Consider the following 21,111-nt stretch of genomic DNA (forward strand, 5'->3'; position numbering starts at 1 on the left):
AGAGCTGCTGTCCTCGGATCAGTGCACTGTTGAATCGAGAACTGCTGTGATCGACTCAATGTAATGCTGGTGCGAGAGCTGCTGTCCTCGGATCAGTGTACTGTTGACTCGAGAACTGCTGTGATCGACTCAGTGTACTGCTGACTCGAGAGCTGCTTTCCCCAGATCAGTGTGCTGTTGACTCGAGAACTGCTGCGAGCGACGCAATGTACTGTTGACTCGAGAGCTGCTGTCCCCAGATAAGTGTACTGTTGACTCAAGAACTGCTGCGAGCGACTCAATGTTCTGTTGACTCGAGAGCTGCTGTCCCCAGATCAGTGTACTGTTGACTCGAGAACTGCTGCGAGCGACTCAATGTTCTGTTGACTCGAGAGCTGCTGTCCCCAGATCAGTGTACTGTTGACTCGAGAACTGCTGAGATCGACTCAATGTACTGTTGACTCGAGAGCTGCTTTCCCCAGATCAGTGTACTGTTGACTCGAGAACTGCTGCGAGTGACTCAATGTACTGTTGACTCGAGAGCTGCTTTCCCCAGATCAGTGTACTGTTGACTCGAGAACTGCTGTGAATGACTCAATGTACTGTTGACTCGAGAGCTGCTGTCCCCATATAAGTGTACTATTGACTCAAGAACTGCTGCGAGCGACTCAATGTTCTGTTGACTCGAGAGCTGCTGTCCCCAGATCAGTGTACTGTTGACTCGAGAACTGCTGCGAGCGACCCAATGTTCTGTTGACTCGAGAGCTGCTGTCCCCAGATAAGTGTACTGCTGACTCGAGAACTGCTGCGAGCGACTCAATGTTCTGTTGACTCGAGAGCTGCTGTCCCCAGATCAGTGTACTGTTGACTTGAGAACTGCTTAGATCGACGCAATGTACTGTTGACTCGAGAGCTGCTGTCCCCAGATAAGTGTACTGTTGACTCAAGAACTGCTGCGAACGACTCAATGTTCTGTTGACTCGAGAGCTGCTGTCCCCAGATAAGTGTACTGTTGACTCAAGAACTGCTGCGAACGACTCAATGTTCTGTTGACTCGAGAGCTGCTGTCCCCAGATCAGTGTACTGTTGACTCGAGAACTGCTGCGAGCGACTCAATGTTCTGTTGACTCGAGAGCTGCTGTCCCCAGATCAGTGTACTGTTGACTCGAGAACTGCTGAGATCGACTCAATGTACTGTTGACTCGAGAGCTGCTTTCCCCAGATCAGTGTACTGTTGACTCGAGAACTGCTGCGAGTGACTCAATGTACTGTTGACTCGAGAGCTGCTTTCCCCAGATCAGTGTACTGTTGACTCGAGAACTGCTGCGAGCGACTCAATGTTCTGTTGACTCGAGAGCTGCTGTCCCCAGATCAGTGTACTGTTGACTCGAGAACTGCTGCGAGCGACCCAGTGTTCTGTTGACTCGAGAGCTGCTGTCCCCAGATAAGTGTACTGCTGACTCGAGAACTGCTGCGAGCGACTCAATGTTCTGTTGACTCGAGAGCTGCTGTCCCCAGATCAGTGTACTGTTGACTTGAGAACTGCTTAGATCGACTCAATGTACTGTTGACTCGAGAGCTGCTGTCCCCATACAAGTGTACTATTGACTCGAGAACTGCTGCGAGCGACTCAATGTTCTGTTGACTCGAGAGCTGCTTTCCCCAGATCAGTGTACTGTTGACTCGAGAACTGCTGCGAGCGACTCAATGTTCTGTTGACTCGAGAGCTGCTGTCCCCAGATAAGTGTACTGCTGACTCGAGAACTGCTGTGATCGACTCAGTGTACTGTTGACTCGAGAGCTGCTGTTCCCGGATCAGTGTACTGTTGACCCAAAAACTGCTGTGATCGACCTGATGTACTGCTGATGTGAGAGCTGCTGTCCCCGGATCAGTGTACTGTTGACTCGTGAACTGCTGTGATCGACTCAATGTACTGTTGACTCGAGAGCTGCTGTCCCCGGATCAGTGTACTGTTGACTCGAGATCTGCTGTGAATGACTCAATGTACTGTTGACTCGAGAGCTGTAGACTGGATCATCTTCATACGTTGATGAAACGGTAAAACAATCAAGTCATAAACATATTTCCAGTATGTTTTATTTGTTACATTCTCTGTCGTTCAGCAAAATACACCTGAAACATACATTTCGCCCCTTGATCACACACATGCTCAATGTCAGCAGCTCATCGGTTCTCAGTATTTCGGACACCTCTGAAAGAGGCAATTCTCAGTTCAGTGTACTGTTGACTCGAGAACTGTTGCGAGCCGAGTATTCAGTCCGTTTTGTGAACTAGTTGAAGAGGTTCATTGCAAAGAAGAGTAAGGAAGAGCAGATATCACCAGTTCTAGGATCATATTACTCCCGGTTATCGGCTCATTTAGATTCGGAGTGTCATGCATGTCCGAGAGACAGGTTAAGATAGAGTAACTTGTGGAGTAGTGTTGACTCGAGACGTGAACTGTTTCAAACGATTCAGTCCAATTTGGTGAACTGGTTCAATTCGTTCACTAAAAAGAACTGGTTCAAAAGAACGATTAGTTCACAAACTGGACATCACTAAGGGGAAGTGCTTAGGGGAGTTAGCTAGTGGATGTTAAAAGTGAAGTGGAACGCAGCCCAGGTTGTGGTTTTGAGGGGTTTCGGACCCTTTTTAGCTGGTCAGGCTGGGAAAGCTGGGGTGTCATGCTTGTGGTGTTACATGCAAAATAAATAAATAAATAAATAAAAAACTGTAGATGTGCATTGATTTTTTTTGGTTCTGCTGTGGCTGACTAGAATTATTATACCCCTTTGATATCCCTGCATTGCCTGGTAATTGGTGAAAGAGTTCAAGCAAAGGCCAAATGTGTACTGTGAACTCTCAGTCTGGACAATCTGCCCTGACTGTAGTCTGGATCTAGTCAGACCATAGATGAAATTTAATAAATGTAGGTGAGTGAGTGGGCGGGGACTGTGACGTGGTTCAGCGCGCTTCTATGTGTACGTCTGGACCATGACGATGTGATGGACAATATGGCGCCGGGAGTAGATTTAGCTTGCGAACCTGGCGTTGTCTAAAAGACCGTCGATCCGACAGGATGAACCTCTGCGCCCAATATTTACGGTAGGTAAAATTCGAAGATATCGTGCTTGAATTGGCGACAGAGTGTGTGTTTTTATCTTCGAGGCCGAATCTAGTTAATTGGAATGTTGCTTGGCTAGCACTGGCTGTCAGTGCTTGACGCTAGGCTAGTTAGCGTGCTAGCTTCTTAACGAGAGAGCAAAACTGTAAACAAACACAAATAGCGGACTTTTGCCGTAAATATAGTCAGAAAGGATTGGTTGGGATATTTAAATACGCAAATAGGGATATTGTATTGATCTAAGTCGGATACTTGTACTCACACCAGCTGTTATGAGTGGGCACGCGAAGTACTGAGCTATGTTAACCCGCGTTAGCTGCAAACATACCACTGGATGAAGTCAGAAAACAAACCAGTCACACACGCTCGCTGTTAAACTGGTTACATTAGTGTCCCGAACTTACGGCTTCTGGTCACTAAATGGCTTTAAATGGTTTGCCTCGAAAAAGATGCCTTTGTATTGTCCCCATATTAACAAATGTAGCATATCTGACGTGAAACTGGTTTCCATTTTCCTTTCATTTTAGGCTGAATTATGTATAACAGTGATGAGCGAGAGGCGACAGTACTGATATTATATGCACCTTTCCTTAAAACCTGTGATTTGGTAGTTATGTTAATGACGTGTGACAGAGTGTGTTTTGATCATGTTATTGATGGTATTTCCAATAGCGCGCATCGATTCGGGCTCTTTCAATTTGAAATCAACACGTATTTCTTGTTGTGCTTTCTTCTACAGATAAAATGGAGACTTTCTCTCCTTAAAGACTATGCGATTGTCTCAGGCTCAATAGTTCGATGTTTTTGTAGCCGACTTGCTTCAGTAACCTTGAAGTGAAAATCAAAACAACGTGAGTTGAATCGACTGAAGGAGTTTTGATGTGAATGGGGGTCTATTAATTTGGCATTTGGTAATGACGAATCCAAAATAAAACCAGTTTGCTTTACATTCCAGCTCAACCCACGTTAATGCGAAAAGGTTGTTAGCAGCATGAGGGGAGGAGATTTGTTGGTGGGGAGTGTTGTGAAGGCATGATGGTGCTGTGATGACAGCCAGATACCACATTTCAGCCCCATAGTGATAGTGAGTGGAGGCAGTGACTGGTACATGACGGCTTTGTACTTGCTGAAATGGAGAAAAGAAAAACAAGAGCTGAAACTTTTTTTTTTTATCTCGTGTGTTTTTATGGTAATGCATCATGTCATCTGATGCACGGTGTGGAACCTGTTTACAAAACAGCACAATCACTGGCATGCCTATGCATTTATTCTACCTGTTCTGATGGGATGAGGGAACTATTAATAGTATGCAATCCCACATGTGAAAGAGGGGTTGTTTTGACCGAACATTGGGCAGTAGTGCTTTAATTGCGATGAGCAGCTGAATTAATGTCGGCCTTTTATTAGCACTGGGGTGAGCTTTGAAGGCTGCTTCATGTTGTTTGTTTACTTTTCGGAGGAAATCAAGGATGGCTAATGCTGAGATGTGCATTTCAGAGTATCAGATTGTGGTCATATTAGTTCCTCTTGGAAACAACATAGCCTTCGCATTGTTTATGTTAAGTAATGGGGACTTTTCTCCTGTCACTTCTCCATCTGAAAGCTCTTGTTTCAGTGTTACTACCTCTCCCTCTGTTTTACTATGGGCTGATAATAAACTACGACAACACACAAAATGTACAATAGCATACACATCTGATCGCCATTATTGTAAAATGATTGTGTTGTGTTTTTAAGTGGCAGAATGTTTTTGAATTTGTTGTTAAATCAGATAGTACCTTTTAATTAACTAAACAGTAGATATTTTTGGTGATGTGTATAGGGTGATTCTTTCATATCATTATCGTATCATTGGCAACAGGGTGATGCAGAAGCTAATTAGTGCTGTTTGGCACACAATACATACACTAACAAGTTTGTTATTTACAAAGGTGTTTGACATAATTCTGATTTTCTGGCAGATTCAAAGCCATATACCTATATATTGCCTTAAAAGTTGCCTTGTGCGTTATCACTTGAACTTTTTGCTTATTGGTCTCATAGGACAAATAAAAAAAAAAAAAATCTAAATGAGTTTATCAACATATGAATGGGGCTCCTGAACTGCAATAGTCTGCGCTCGTTCTGGAGATGTGTTCAGCAGACCATGCCCATGTCTCTTTCTTCTGAAGCGTCTCCTCATTTACTGTGCATTGTTATTAACATATACATTTCTTCTCCGGAGCAGGCAGGCAGAGACCCTGAAGTCTGACATGACAGGTATGTTCTAAATATACAGTTTCATCTCTCTAAATAAATTTTAGTTTATTTAGTTAGAACTGTCATCATCAAAAGTAAACATTTGTAAATGTATCTTTTAATCTGTTAATGTGCTATTTTGAGTTATTGTGTTAACCTGTCCTGTTTAAAATAATTACATAAGAGCAATGCTCTGACGCTGGTTATATGATTTTTTGAGCAGTTAATATTGTGCTTTTCAACAGAATTGTTGGTGTGATTTATGAGTCTTTTGCCATGTTTCATATTTGTCATCCTAAAACCCTGTCACTCTGGTAACCATGGCATTGAATGTGGTTACTAAGACATGCAGATCTTTCTACAAATGAACTGAAAGGTGCTGTTAGACACAGTCACGTTTTACAGTGTGGCTGCAGAATTAGCCGTTCAACATGTTCCACTCCCTGTGTCGTGCAGATTCGAAGCTTGGTGCGGCGGAGGTCTGGACATCGCGACAGGCTCTTCAGGATTTATACCAGAAGATGCTGGTTACCGACCTGGAGTACGCCCTGGACAAGAAAGTGGAACAAGATCTGTAAGAATACTAGTGACAATGCATAGCCTATTGATTTGTATAATTTACTATATCAAGTGATGCATGCAACTAGCAAAGCTGTTGGTTTTGTGCATTTATTTATCTGCCTAGCCAGTTGATTTTTTTTGCATCATGATGAATATATCTGGTTGACTGGTTGTCATTTTATCCCCCAAACACTTTCGTTTCCAGCTGGAATCATGCTTTTAAGAATCAAATAACAACACTACAGAGTCAAGCTAAGAACAGGGCCAACCCCAATCGTAGTGAAGTGCAGGCCAATCTCTCCCTGTTTCTTGAGGCAGCTAGTGGATTTTACACACAAGTAAGTTATATTATTGTACAATGCTCAATGTTTAGTAGATTGTGGATAACCACAGTCAGGCCATATGTCGCATGACAGATTGTAATGATCTCTTCCTTGTTCCTTACAGTTATTGCAGGAGCTGTGCACTGTGTTTAATGTGGACTTGCCTTGCCGTGTGAAATCATCTCAGCTTGGGATCATCAACAATAAACAGAGCAGCACTAGTGCCATAGTGAAGCCCCAGCCCAGCTCGTGTTCCTACATCTGCCAGCACTGTCTCGTCCATCTTGGAGATATTGGTGAGCCTGCAGAGGATGCATTTACATTTTAGCTAACTGCTTTTTAAGAAATTAATAAAGTAGATGTTCAAATATAATCCACTGGGTTGTTAAATGGTTAATTCACCCAAAAATGAATATTCTATCATTTACTCCCTTTATGTTTTTCCAAACCTGAATGATTTTCTAGAGGTCTGCAACCCGGACCCTACTTCAAACTGAATGTGTTTATGTGGCGTCTGCTCTGTTCTTTCATCGTTTTCCTATGTAAACACATGCTGGATGGAAATCTTTGACTGTTGCACCGCATCTTACTGTTTCTTCAGCGTCTTTTTTTAGACACCATGTCAAGTTAAAAAGAACTTCAAGTTTAAAAAATGCATCTAAAAAACACCTGAGTTCTGTTTCAGTCATTGCGCTAGCTTGTTTTTAGCAAAGGCGTCACAAAAATTTGATGTTCTGAAGGAGTTCTTGCTGTAAAGAGAACTTCAAGTGACTGTTATACAGTTACATATGTTTCCGGATTGTACTGCACCAAGCAAAGTTTCGGTGCTTGATAAACGGTAAGCTAGTTTTTGTTCCTTTCTGTTCTAGTGTACTATGGGGCTGCCATGTTTTGTAAAAACTGTGAATGTTTACTGTTACGTATGTTGTCTACGATACTGTGGCGGAGTGAGCAGGAGACCAATACAATGTGGTGTCAGGCCTCGTAGAGGCGTTTATTGGAAATAATAATCAAATTAAAATGTTCAAAAATGGCAAATAAATGGTCCAAAATAAATGGGGCTCTGGCACCCTCGTGGTGCAACAGATCTCCGAGTTGGAAAGGGGTGGGGGGGTGTCCATGGGATGGTCCAGGGTGTGAGAGGGGACCGACGGCCGCACATACGCCCCTCCAAGGTTCCGCAGCATGAGGGGCGACAGCTTCTGTGGCGGCCTGTCTTCCCAGGGGCTGCGGCATTTGAGTGGAGGAGCGGCCCGGCTTCCTTGCCCGTTGGCCACAATACGTGCTGTCATGCCTGGCGTTGCATCTAACTCTCACCTGGGGTCAGGGGTGCGGGTTCCTGCGGCGCATCTAATTCGGCCGGTACCCTCACTGCTCTGCTCCTTGACCTGCTAGGACGCCAGTGTGTGCACAAGAAGATAAAAGCCGGTTGCCTTAGGAGAGGCGCGATCTACGTTTTAATGGCAGTGGTGATGAGACTGTTCACATCAGGTGCGCCTTAATTACACCTCTCCACTTAGCTGCCCACTCCCATTGTGAGCCTGGCTGAAAGATGGTCCTCAAAGGCGGGGCAACGATAATGAGAGGGAGGGGCGGGTCGTTCCACCACAATGCTTTAAAATACTGCCTATTGCAACAATACTTGTTTGAAGAAGAAATTATAAAGAGAGTATAGGGTTTGGCTCGATTTCAGGCTTAAAATCTGTCTGTAACGGTCAGGTAGGGTTGGGTCACAAAATCTCAGGTACGGGTTGGGTTCTGGTTTCATTTTTGAGGCCCATCCAGACCTCTATGACTTTTGTTCTTCCGTAGAATGTTAGGGATCGACAGCCTCAGTCAACGTTTACTTTCTTTGTATGGAAAAACGATCCAATGAAAGTGAATGGTGACTGAGGCTGTTAGTACATAACATTTTACCCTGAAACAACATCATGTTGAGTAAATGATGACAGAATTTTTCCCTTTTGGGTGAACTATCCCTTTAACATATAATTTGAAATCTTGTTAGATTTTATGAAATATATTGCAAGTTGTTTTTGTATTTAGAAACATGGAAATGGGAGAAAATGTTAAGCATGGGAGGATTTAATTGCTTAAAGTTTATTTGTTACTTCATACTATTCACAGCGCGTTATCGCAACCAAACCAGCCAAGCTGAGTCCTACTACAGACATGCAGCTCAACTTGTTCCCTCAAATGGTCAGTCTCTATTTGTGTATTATCACACATTCTCAGACACATTACCATAAAAATAATAAAAAAACACTGTAAACTGGACTTTCTTTTTCTTTTTTCCTCTATTCCAGGTCAACCTTACAATCAACTGGCCATACTGGCCTCCTCTAAAGGAGACCACCTCACAACAATCTTCTATTACTGCAGGAGCATTGCTGTCAAATTCCCGTTTCCTGCTGCCTCTACCAATCTACAGAAGGCTCTTTCCAAAGCTCTTGAGAGGTCAGATTTTGTTTTTGAAGGGATTGCAGACAACAAAATTTATAAATTGAATCCAGGATTATGTACAGTAAATTTGCACACATTAGAGTTTCGAGCTATTTAGTCCTGTGATCTTTAGATAAAATGTGGGTAAGGTATATTTTTCATATTATACTATCAATTTAGGACCCAGAGTCATTGTGTTTGTTATAATAAATTATTTATTATACCTCTACCTACGTGTGTCTTGTTAACTTGCAGCCGTGATGAGGTCAAAACAAAATGGAGCGTGTCTGATTTCATTAAGGCCTTCATCAAGTTCCACGGCCATGTTTATCTCAGCAAAAGCCTGGACAAGCTCAATACCCTGAGAGAGAAACTTGAGGAGCAGTTCCAGGTACAGGCAAAAACACCAGCTGTAGCTCTTCATTTCACTAAGACATTGAAGATCACTATAAGATCACTGAAATGGTGACTTGGCACAATTAACTCCCTTTAGTATTTCTTTGTTAGAATTTGCACCCTCAAATATTCCCATTTACTGAATCGTTCCACAGAGACTGATTCTCCAGAAAGCCTTTAGCTCCCAGCAGCTGGTCCACATCACGGTGATAAACCTGTTTGAACTGCACCACCTCAGAGACTTCAGCAATGAGGCAGATGAGCACAGCTACAGCTCGGATGAGCAGATCAGCTGGATCCAACTCCTCGGCCTCTTCAGTATGTCCTACTCTGTGTTACTGATATGTAGGCTAGGCATTATAGGTGGGCATGAAAATAGCTGGTATAGATTTGATTAATCTTAACATTAGTTACTGCATTATTAAATAATGTGAATTAACAATGAACTAGGGATGTGCACAAGTAATCAACTAATCGAGTACTTGTTCAGCACCAACTAATTGGCTATTAAAAACACTGCTCCAGTATTGCAAATTGATTTTTCTTTGTGCATTTGCCTGCTGTAGGCCATGCTGAAATACTATAATTTCCCTCTGAACCTCTCAACAAATCTTGCTGTTACAATTGAGTCATTAATGCTTTGAGACTTGTAAAGAGAATTAAATTGATGTTCATTTAATTTTTTCCAAAATAATTGCAAAGTTTATTGAAGTTAGTTTATTTTGAAACCTTTCTTGGTAACATTTGGGAAAAACACAGATTTTTTTTTTTTTGGTTGGTTAAGGTCAGAGTACTCGACTAGAAAATTACTCTATAATGCCCATCCCTGCAATGAACAAGAGTATACAGTATATATGGTGTATTAACATTAACCAAGATTAATACATGTAAAAAAAAATTGCTAATACATTATCTAATGTTAATATATAGCACCTTTTTGTAAATTCTTACCACATTCTGAATTGTAATATAATTTTTTAATCTTTAAATTATAAAGAACAAATATGATAAATCCTACAAGTGGAAAAGTAGGTAGTAGCTCAGCCTCCCAAGCAATAGCTTGTGACAATGTAGTAATGTAGTTGTTTCTTCCTCTAGTGTCTTTCCTGGGTGTGATGTTAAGCCGAGCATTACTCAATAAGAACCGTGAGGAGATCATGGGGGAGTGCCCTCTTCCTGCCATCAAAGTGTCCCTGGACTGGCTAAGGCTTCGACCCAGTGTGTTTAATGATAGTGCTGTGGACAAGCAACAGTAGTAAGAAAGGCTTCCTACTTTTTCCTCCACAATAGTTCTCAGTTATTTACAAAAAGTTTTATGTCGGTTTCATAGTGAAGTCAGTTTTGTTAAAATGGCTAAGTTTGCAATGTCAGTATGCTTGGATTTGGAGGGGAACTTATGCTAGTGGACCAGTTTTCTAAGTGGTTCTTCTTAAAACATCCCTGAAGTGCCTTGAAAAGTGCAGTTTTCTTTAGAAATAACCAATAATTTTTTTCTCATTAAAAATAGCCAATAGGCTATAGTGTTCATTACAGCTCATACAAACACATTCCCTCTGTCAACCGTGCTGCTGCTAGAGAGTGAAACTGGTACAGATACTGAGGAGCAATCTCAATACAGAGTTTGACCGCTTTTCCACTAACTTGAGAACCAAACAATGATCTAACTAAGCACGTTTCTGCATGACTTGCCCACAAACAAGCACAGCAAATCGCGGTCTTTGCTCACAACGAGACTGAAGCCGTTGTTCAAGTCAGTGCAGATTAATGAGAAACAAGTAAGTAAAACATGTTTTGAATCACAATACACTAAACATAAAGAACAAGCAACACTTTCTTGAGCTGTACATCCCAAGAAACCTGTGAAAAACGGCTGCATTAAAAATAAACTTCATACACTCTCATTGCGTCTAACTCCCTGAGCGCGTTCCAATCAGAAGTGATCATCCCTATGCCCTATTCCCTTCAAAGATAATTACCTTCCACCCTGAGAGCTTCAGATGGCTAAAATGTAATAACGGTCGTTCACAACTCACTTTTTAAGTGATTATTATTGGAAATTCTATTTGGAATGACCCAACGGCATGGATTGTGCTCCCTTCGAAGTGCCCTGCAAAGGTATCATCAGCGCGTGTAAGAACACAGCCAGGTGCACTGAAAAGCATTTGATTGGACAAGGTTTCTCAATCTCTGTGTGAGTCATGGATGTTTCCTAGTCTTTTTAGCCAGAAGAGAGACATTGCAGATTTTAAATATTTATATCTTCTGAAAACTAATTTTGTTGACTTTTTAAAAGTATACTGTCCTATAGATGGCCTTCAAGCTAATGGACATGGACTAAAAGCAGCAAAACTTTTTCATTTTGATTTCACGCTAAAAGCCTGATTTAACCTCATCTACGATATGCATAATCCCTTCAACAATTAACCTACTACAATCAATTGCCCATAATTCCTGAGAGGCAGACAGAAACAGACATAGGGCTGTTTCCCACACCAGTTTCCAGAACAATGATCTATGATGATTAATAATACTTATTGAAAGTAAATTTGCTTTTAAAGCCTGAACCTGTAAAAGCACAAGCCACTCAGCACTGCACCTTAATGTTTTCCCCATTATGACACTTCAGACTGCCTGAGCCTTGATTCTGATTTGTTAAAAATGGCACATCTTTGGTATTTCACAGCATCTGGCCATGGCTGGTGTCCATTCTGAACAGCTTTCAGCCCAAAGAAGAGGATGTATCAAATGTGTCAGGTAGTGAGTGCTAAATCTCAAGCTTATTTTTCTTTTTGGAAGTGTATTTGGGTTTTAAATATTTGAATGACATTAATGGTCATGTTTTTCGGTTTGTTTCACAGTGATTCCACTTCCTGAGGAGTTTGAGCTTCAAGGCTTTCTGGCCCTCCGGCCTGCTTTACGGTAACCTTTTTCATGATTAATTTGTTGCAATATAATTGCAACAATTTATTAGTTTCTTTTAACTTAATTTAAGTTTTAGCTGTATTTATTGGCTAAATGATGTCATACAACGATGTTCCAGGATGTTAGACTTTTCTCAAGGGCACCAGGGTGTCATTGTTGGCAAAGAGAGCCTATTAGTTCATGCCAGGCACCAGAGACTCATTAGCCTGGGCAAGTGGGTGGCCGACAACCAACCGCGGTGAGTCTTTGTTTTACTTTCATAATCTTATTTTACGGCTCTTGTCATCATTCTTTCAGTTTTGTATTCCCAATCTGCTAGGATTTCCTATCTAAATAAGTAGGGGTGGGTAAAAATATCGTTTTTCTGATTAATCACTATCTTCCTTTGAATGATATCGATGCTTAAATCCCAAGATTGATCTTTCATTCAGTGCGCAACCCTCTACTACAGTAAGAGGAAATCACTCGTATTTGCAACCAAATTTCACACTGTGCTACTAAAGTGAATATATTTGGCAACTGGCTGGTAAATGTTTATATTTCACTCACCAGTAATTGTGTAGATTAGTCGTGAAGTGTTCAGTAGCGAGATCCTTTCACAGCATGTTGAGAGTAAAAGTTGTTCCTTGTAATGTGTGTACAATACAAGATCCACGCAACCCATTTGTCATTGAATACGGTCTCTTTTATTACCCTTTCTGTTCTTTACAGTCATTTGTTGATCATAAACCACTACAAAAAACCATTTCAATCTAATCATGCATCGCACAGATGAGGTAAAGCCATTTGAGTCCTCTCTAGTTAAGATGCGCTCATTTAATGGCGTTGTTTACAGAATGCCATTTTTGCGTTAAAGAGACGGTACCGGTTTTAGCACAAAAAAAGAAATCAATGTAAATATTTACAGTGATAGTACAAATTATGCAGTTTTGTCAATAAATATGTAACAAAAATAATATATGAAATATAATATTTATTGATTGAATACATTTATTTGTTAATTTTTAAAAAGCCAAAATGTGACCCAAATGATGAAAAAGTAATACAATATAATTAGTCAAATAAATATTTTCCTAATGTACCTAGTTAAAAGGTCCCCTGTATAATTAACAGCATCAGCTGGGAGATCATTTGTTTTTCAGCTCTGGAAAAAATTAAGAGACCACTGCAAATTATCAGTTTCTCTGGATTTACTATTTATAGGTATGTGTTTGAGTAAAATGAACATTTTTGTTTTATTCTATAAAGTACTGACAACATTTCTCCCAAATTCCAAATAAAAACATTGTCATATAAAGCATTTATTTGCAGAAAATGACAACTGGTCAAAATAACAAAAAAGATGCAGTGTTTTCAGACCTCAAATAATGCAAAGAAAACAAGTTCATATTCATTTTTAAACAAAACAATACTAATGTTTTAACTTGGGAAGAGTTCAGAAATCAGTATTTGGTGGAATAACCCTGATTTTCAATCACAGCTTTCATGCGTCTTGGCATGATCTCTACCAGTCTTTCACATTGCTGTTGGGTGACTTTATGCCACTCCTGGCGCAAAAATTCAAGCAGCTCAGCTTTGTTTGATGGCTGTCCATCTTCCTCTGGATCACATTCCAGAGGTTTTCAATTGGGTTCAGGTCTGGAGAATGGACTGGCCATAACAAGGTCATGATCCGGTGGTCCTCCATCCACACATTGATTGACCTGGTTGTGTGGCATGGAGCATTGTCCTGCTGGAAATAAAACAATCCTCAGTTGGGGAACATTGTCAGAGCAGAAGGAAGCAAGTTTTCTTCCAGGATAACCTTGTACGTGGCTTGATTCATGCGTCCTTCACAAAGATGAATCTGCCTGATTCCAGTCTTGCTGAAGCACCCCCAGATCATCGCCGATCCTCCACCAAATTTTACAGTGGGTGCGTGACACTGTGGCTTGAAGACTTCTCCAGGTCTCTGTCTAACCATTAGACGACCAGGTGGAGGATCGGTGATGATCTGGGGGTGCTTCAGCAAGACTGGAATCGGGCAGATTTGTCTTTGTAATGGACACATGAATCAATCCTGAATAAGTAGGTGTACAATCATGCATGAATAAGTAGGTGTACAGGTTTACCTAATAAAGTGCTTGTGAGTATATAATTGCTGAACTTAACAGTTATTTTACCCAATAGATACTCTAAATTCACTCTGTAGCTGTGGTTGCTTGCTGCTTACACAGGAAGATGGATTGGTTTGATTGACCGAGGCCTGAAATTTAAATGTGCTTTTCCAGGTTGATCCAATGTCGCATTAGTGATGGGTTTGTGCTTTTCATCACGGATATTCCTGAGATGGTTGTGGAAGAGCCACCGGAAAAGGACACACCTGTCCTCCAGGAGTCATCTAACGGTGAGCAGACACCTAATGACTTCACCCAGGGCCTGAAGTCAGTTCTGTCGGCCGGAAAGAACCAGAACAGTGGGCTGGATGGCAGCGAAAGACCTGTGGTCACCTTCAAAGAGAACATCAAACCTCATGAGCAGAGCAGAGAACAGAACCGAAACCAGCACCAGAGAGATGGTGGGAAGGACAGAGCTGGATTTAATAAAGGAAATGGAATACAAGGGAAGAATGAGCAGAAGAAAGAAGGAAAGAGGAAGAGTGAGGTGAAGAAGAACAGTCACGATAAAGCAACAGATGCGGGGAAACAGGTGAGAGAGAATCACAGAGGAATTTATACCTCATTTAGTTTATTCAAATGTGTGAGCATTCAAACTCTGCTGTCTTTTTTGCATGAAGGTGAAGACTCAAAATGAGATGAGGAAGACTCCAGTGTCTGAAGCGAGGAAGACTCCGGTCACACAGACTCAAACCTCATGCTCTTCTCAGTTTATCCCCATACACCACCCAGGAGCTTTCCCCCCTCTACCCAGCAGACCAGGTATACATTCTCACACACCCAGACTCAAATAATTATAAGCTCAAGGTCTGTATACTCTGTTTTCCCATTGGGTGGCAAATGCTGCTGTCCTATTATACAAAAAGTGTTCTTCAAGAGTGCGCTTGATGGCACAAAGCAAAATCTTCCACTGGGCTGCATCAAACATTTTTTTTTCTTCTTATATGTACACTAAAATGTAGAATTTTAGATCTGATAGGTGTGGGTGAGAAAATAATCAATATTTAAGTCCTTATTTTTACTGTAAATCTCCAACTTTGACCAGCCCCGTGATATGGTGATATGCACAAAGAATGTGAATTGCCAAAAACAAAGAAGAATGTGAAAAAGGAGACTTAAATATTGATCTGTTTCTCACCCACACCTATCATATCGCTTCAGAAGACATGGATTTAACCGATGGAGTCCGATAGATTACTTTTATGCTGACTTTACTTTTGGTGATTCAAAGTTCTGCACACCATTCACAGCCTGCAGAGCTGAGATATTCTTAAAAAAAATAAAATAAAATAAAACCTTAATTTGTGTTCTGCAGAAGAAAATCAGACACATCTGGGGTGAACTATCCCTTAAAGACACCTAATATAAAGTGGGTTCAGTTCTTGTTTTTATGAATAAATCTAGAAAGGTTTTTAGGCAGTTTTATATAAAACAACTTCCGCAGCAGTTTGAATAATAATTCACTCCTGAATAATGACAGAAAACTGAAGAGTTGTGCATTGCTATTAAAACCCACTATATCTGACCGATAAGGGAGAACGTCTGTGCTGCTGATTTGCCTGCTTTAAAGTCTCCCTGTTTTATGGTGATTACCTTTGTACCCGCTTATTCTCTTTCTGTGTGTTTCCTCCAGGTTTCCCCCCACCCGCATATGTGATCCCTCCTCCTGTGGCGTTCTCCATGAGCCCAGGCTTTACCTTCCCCACAGGTGTATCCGTATCAGCACCCTTCCTTCAGACTGCCACCCACCCTCAGTCTGCTAATCAGGTACAGCCTGGGAAACCCTCACACATTCCCTACAGCCAGCAGAGACCCTCGGGCCCAGGGGCCCTAAACCAAGGCCCTCCCCAACCTCAGCAGACACAGCCTCCCCCTCCACAGCCTTCTCAGCAGGCCTTGCAACAGTCTGTGCAGCTCCAAGTGCAGCAGCAGCAGTCGCCCACTAAACAGAGCTCTCAGCTCAGCAAGAGTCCGCCACATCATCATGGCATGCAGCAGGTAATGTGTTGGCTCAAAAATATTTTGCTGTTGGACCGCTAAATCACATTTTTAGCTATATATATATATATATATATATATATATATATATATATATATATATATATATATATATATATATGTTTTTACATTTTTCATTTGCGATTATAGCTGGAAAAGATACAGCTATAAAAACCTCCATGACGGCTGGACAACAATGGCATGCACGGCTCGACATGGAGCATTGTTCTGTAAACAATTGATCATTTACTTGTCCAAAATTAAATGTCCGGAGAGAAAAAATTAGCCAAAAAAAAAAGCAATATTATCATCAGTGTTCTTACAGCACATTGCACATTACTTACAACATGTAACCGGTCAATCTAGCTAGCTAGCTGCTACAGTTTCAATATGGTTAATGAAATTAGCTAGGGTAAATGTCTCTCAATTTCTTTCTCAAATGTCAGTTAGCCACTTATTTTCCTAGTTGAGAACAATGTTATTTTTTTTATTATTTTTTAGTCAGGTTTAGTCATTTGACAGAATGTCCTTTTATAATTAGTCTATATTTTGTCATGTCATATTCATACATTTTAATCTGTTTTAATCAGACTAAAATGGCATATACTTTGTCAACAAAAAAATCTTTTAATTGATGATAATGTGCAAAATGTCAACAACTTTTGTCAAACTGTAACAAACCAATCTTTAATCAAATATTCAAACATTTAGAAAATAATTTATGAACATTTTCTTAATTTAAACATGTATTAATCTTATTAAAGGTACAAAATTAAAGGCTACATATAAAATACAATCTGAGCTCCTGAATTAATAGCATATAATGAATATACTGAAGTCTTAGCTACTTTTTCTAAGTTGTCCTTCTGTGTTCTGGATTGTTAATGTTTTAGGGAGTTATTAATTTATCGTGTAAGCATATACTATAACATTGCGTGTTGCATTTCTTACATAAACTGTGTTTTCACAATGCATATTCTAATTAGAATATACAGGAAGTCAGGTTTAGTTTACCTGTTCATTCGCTTCTTTGCTGTGCAGATGTAAGTTGTAATATTACGTGTATGTTGTGAATAAAGAACAGGATAAACAGTGCTGAATGTTTTTCAGTTACAGCAGCAATTAAATGTTAAAATCAAAATACAAAATCATAAAAACATTTGCTAAACACTTAAATTGTTGACGATCTTTACTGTGTGATTATTAGATATTGTTATTCTAATAGATATTATTAGATAAGTATGTTAGTTAATTTTGATTCCATGCGGTCAGAGTTGGACTGAGAAGCAGACCTGTCATTTAAATTTATTGGGCTTAAAGCTACTGAAGATATGCAATCGAGGACAGTGAGTGTTTTTCCTTTTATTTTTTTCTTGTCAGTATTGCTGTTTGATTAATATTAACAATATAACAGACAGCATCATGTCTATTAGGCTGCATTTACACAACGCACAGATATTTTGAGGTATAAGATTATTGTCCTATGGTGGTGAGTGGTGGTGGCGTAGTGGACTAAAGCACTGAACTGGTAAGCCAAAGGTTGTTGGTTCAATCCCCACAGCCACCACCATTGTGTCCTTGAGCAAGGCACTTAACTCCAGGTTGCTCCAGGGGGATTGTCCCTGTAATAAGGGCACTGTAAGTCGCTTTGGATAAAAGCGTCTGCCAAATGCATAAATGTAAATGTAAATGCTGTCCTGTCTACTTTCACTTAATACAGTACATTTAATGGCTGTGTTTACAGTACATTAATATTGCGTCGCAGCAGATTTAGTCTTTTCAGGAGGGGCATTTTGAGTAAGAAGCGCATTTAACTGTTCACACTCGCAGCTGCGTTCACAGCGATACACTATGATCACATGCAGCAGACATACACGTGTGAGCCTTTGAAAGTAGCCGGCTGTACTCAAAAAGTGTGTGGGTACTGAATTGAGTACTGGAGTATTTGGTATTGCCGGTATTTTTAACATCAGTAGCAATTTCAGTATTGAGCTGAGCAGGGTTTCCGTGGCAGACCCCAGTATGGGAACCACTGAGCTAGATAATAATACTTTACTGACACATTTACATAAGCAGAATTCGCAACAACAATGTACCATACATCACAGAAAGGGACATATTTTAAGTTTGCACGGCATAAAAACACAAATATGTAGTGACAAACACAACATTGGCCTTTAGGGCGAATAACAGTTCCTTCACTTTTGGCCGTACTTATTGTACAGCTCTGAAATGGCATTACATGAACAACATAACCATCTAATTTCTCTCTCATCTTGCCTGTTTCACTTGCTCTTGTGGTGCTGAGGTTCAATATGTGCTCTCCTGTTACACTGACAAGATCTGATTACCATGGTGACTACTTGAAAGGCGGATGCTACTGCTGATTTGTTGGATAATCTCTCTCCTTCTCTTTATTTCTGTTGTTTGCAGCCTTACATGCAGGTGCCTGAACAGGCTGGTCAAATGTGGAGCCAGCACCAAACTCAGCCCACCATGCAGAAAATGCCCATGCAGATGCCAGTCAAACAGCCTTTCTTCATGCCCACCCAGGACCCAATGAAGCTCTTCGAACACCCCATGAGCATGCAGCCCCCTCAACCCAGCATGGACAAGAAGATGAAGTTTCCAGAGGTGAAAGTGCAGGATTTCTACTGGGAGCCTTCATACCACATTGGAGGAGAGGGCAGGGGCGGAATGGGGGACAGGATGGGCAAACGACAGCCTGGAGTCTTCTGCCCCGACCAGGATAACATGCCCAGAGGCTCTCCATATGAAGTTAGCATTCTTAGCCTCCCATATGCTGACAGTGGTATTACATATTACAAGCTTTCAGATTCATTCTCAGTCTGATGGGTTTTCACCTTGCTTGTATTTGGTTTACACAGGTTTAGCCTCTGTAAGATATCATACATGATAAACTTGATTTGCGGCATTAGCTGTAGATGATTTTCAGTTCCCTTTTGCATCTTCTTGAAACTTGATCTCAGCACTTGCTGAGATGTGCATGCTTTCTTATTTTTCATCTCTTCTCTCACAATTTCATCTCTGACAATCTATCTCTACTGTAGTGAAGTGCAGTGGCCCCAAAAGGTTTTGGATTCTTTATTGTATGAATGTCTTTGCATTATATATAACAAAATATCAAACCAAATGGAATTTATTTGAAAGAAATCACACAAACACACTTTTCAAGTAAAACATGTTAAAGTTGTTTGGTTCCAAATGATAAATTTGATATATAGATATATTGTTCAGAATTCAGATTTTGAAATATTTGAACGCTCATTGGTTGTCAAACATTGTGGAACATGTCATGAGTTTATTTTTTTTTAACTGTACCTGTGGTTACTCTGATAGGGCATTTTTGTGAACTTGAGAGACAGAAGCCACATTTACCTGCAACCAAATAATCAGTTTATGATCTGACTGATAGCTCAGTCGGATTGAAAAATGATCCGATTGAGCTGGATACAAATGTAATTTTCAGCTGATTGACGCGGGTGGTGTAGATCTAAAATAATCAGTTTAAAAGAAAAATATTAGCCATGTAAGCGTTTGAATCTGACTACTTTCTCAATGGTATTATTTTAAAATACCTTGCGCTCATGCACAGAGATGTGGTGCATATGTATGTTTATACATGATACTCTTTGCAGGAACAAAACAATGACAAAACGCATTATTATGGCTATGCGGGCTCGCACTGAATATTCTACTGGGCACATATGTTCTTTCGTGGCATCACATAAAGCAAAAAAGAACATTGTTTCATTCTTAATAGGGACTTTAAGCAGCAGGTGCGGTTACAGCATTCTGTGCTCCATTGTGTGTGTGTGTATGCGACTTCACTCATTTTCTGACGACGAAACCGTAATTTTTAAAGCATTTCTTCTTTGCCATACTGACAGTCGATTGACAGATTAGGAAAGTAAATGTTAGAATATGTTTCACAAGAGATGATGCAAAGTGAACACAGTAAGTAGCCTAAACATTCTCCTCAAAACTTGTGTTAAATTACACAGTTATTGGCTTTGAATAAAAAAAAAAACCCCTCAAAAATATCGATAGCCTATTAATAATATCTAGGTTTTAGATATAAGCTTTTTATATCGTACAAGAGTAAAACTCTTCTTCTGACAATTATTTAACACTGCGAGCATCCCTTCTCTTGCTGTTTTAAATGGCCTACCTTTTTTTTTCTTGAACGATTAAAAGCTCTGTTCCACCGTCATTATTGCTTAGTGATTTTTGCGTAGTGTCCCGTCCGCAGCTGTTGCTTAAAGTCCCTGTTATTTTGTTTCCATTCCACATCTGTAAACTCCTTTGAGGACCAGTCTCACCCACCCGTCTTTGTACTCGCAGCCAGAGATGCCTGTGGTTAGATTGGAGGAGGAATGGGCATAAGGCAGATACATGGTTAAGTCAGACAGGGTATTAGACACTGCTTCTAATTCTTCGTTTGCAGAGTACAGTGAGTAACATAAGACGAAAGCTTTTCTGGTGTATGTTTTAGAAATCTCAAAGAAAAAGTGCCATTTTCACTTTCTCAGCCTTTCTCCGCTTCTTCAGAACGCAACGAAAGACGCTATTCACATGCACAGAAATTTTGTTTGGGATACATGTAATGCACATGTAAATGAATATTTGAATCAGATTGCAAAGTTAAGGGACGTATAAACAGTACATTTGGAATCTACAATCCAATTAAATTTATTCGGATTGACGAAAATTTGTGCATGTAAACATAGCCACTGACTTGATGCATAAGAAAAGGTCTTAGTTTTCAGATGCCACTTGGTTTAAGTGGTTTCTAAAGCAATGAAATTCAAGTGACTTGAGTCTTCACATGCTTTTTTTGGACCACTGTATCTTAAGATATTTAAAAAAATAGTTTCAAACAATGCATCCTTTTGTAATGCATTTTTGACTCCCTGAATGGGACTGTTTAAAAGATTGTTTTTTGCCCAC

At 40.3% G+C, this 21,111-nt stretch overlaps 1 protein-coding gene across 7 annotated transcripts in view; it reads left to right on the plus strand.

Moving 5' to 3' along the window:
• Nucleotides 1–2,957: 2,957 nt before the first annotated feature.
• Nucleotides 2,958–21,111, plus strand: part of LOC127440617 (nonsense-mediated mRNA decay factor SMG7-like) — a 28,862-nt gene continuing 10,708 nt past the window's right edge. For 6 of the 7 annotated variants that reach the window (XM_051697302.1, XM_051697304.1, XM_051697303.1 and 3 more), the window contains exons 1-17: nt 2,958–3,085; nt 5,332–5,363; nt 5,799–5,916; nt 6,109–6,241; nt 6,351–6,522; nt 8,354–8,425; nt 8,533–8,683; nt 8,924–9,059; nt 9,220–9,382; nt 10,163–10,319; nt 11,748–11,818; nt 11,923–11,983; nt 12,105–12,224; nt 14,257–14,674; nt 14,763–14,904; nt 15,776–16,140; nt 18,574–18,918. In XM_051697302.1, coding sequence (XP_051553262.1) covers nt 3,060–3,085; nt 5,332–5,363; nt 5,799–5,916; nt 6,109–6,241; nt 6,351–6,522; nt 8,354–8,425; nt 8,533–8,683; nt 8,924–9,059; nt 9,220–9,382; nt 10,163–10,319; nt 11,748–11,818; nt 11,923–11,983; nt 12,105–12,224; nt 14,257–14,674; nt 14,763–14,904; nt 15,776–16,140; nt 18,574–18,918 — 2,682 coding nt within the window. In that variant the 5' untranslated portion in view covers nt 2,958–3,059. The remainder of the gene's footprint in view (nt 3,086–5,331; nt 5,364–5,798; nt 5,917–6,108; nt 6,242–6,350; nt 6,523–8,353; nt 8,426–8,532; nt 8,684–8,923; nt 9,060–9,219; nt 9,383–10,162; nt 10,320–11,747; nt 11,819–11,922; nt 11,984–12,104; nt 12,225–14,256; nt 14,675–14,762; nt 14,905–15,775; nt 16,141–18,573; nt 18,919–21,111) is intronic. The other variant, XM_051697306.1, reaches the window with a different exon arrangement.

The sequence above is a fragment of the Myxocyprinus asiaticus genome, chromosome 5, assembly GCF_019703515.2.
Source record: "Myxocyprinus asiaticus isolate MX2 ecotype Aquarium Trade chromosome 5, UBuf_Myxa_2, whole genome shotgun sequence".
NCBI classification, from domain to species: Eukaryota; Metazoa; Chordata; class Actinopteri; order Cypriniformes; family Catostomidae; genus Myxocyprinus; species Myxocyprinus asiaticus.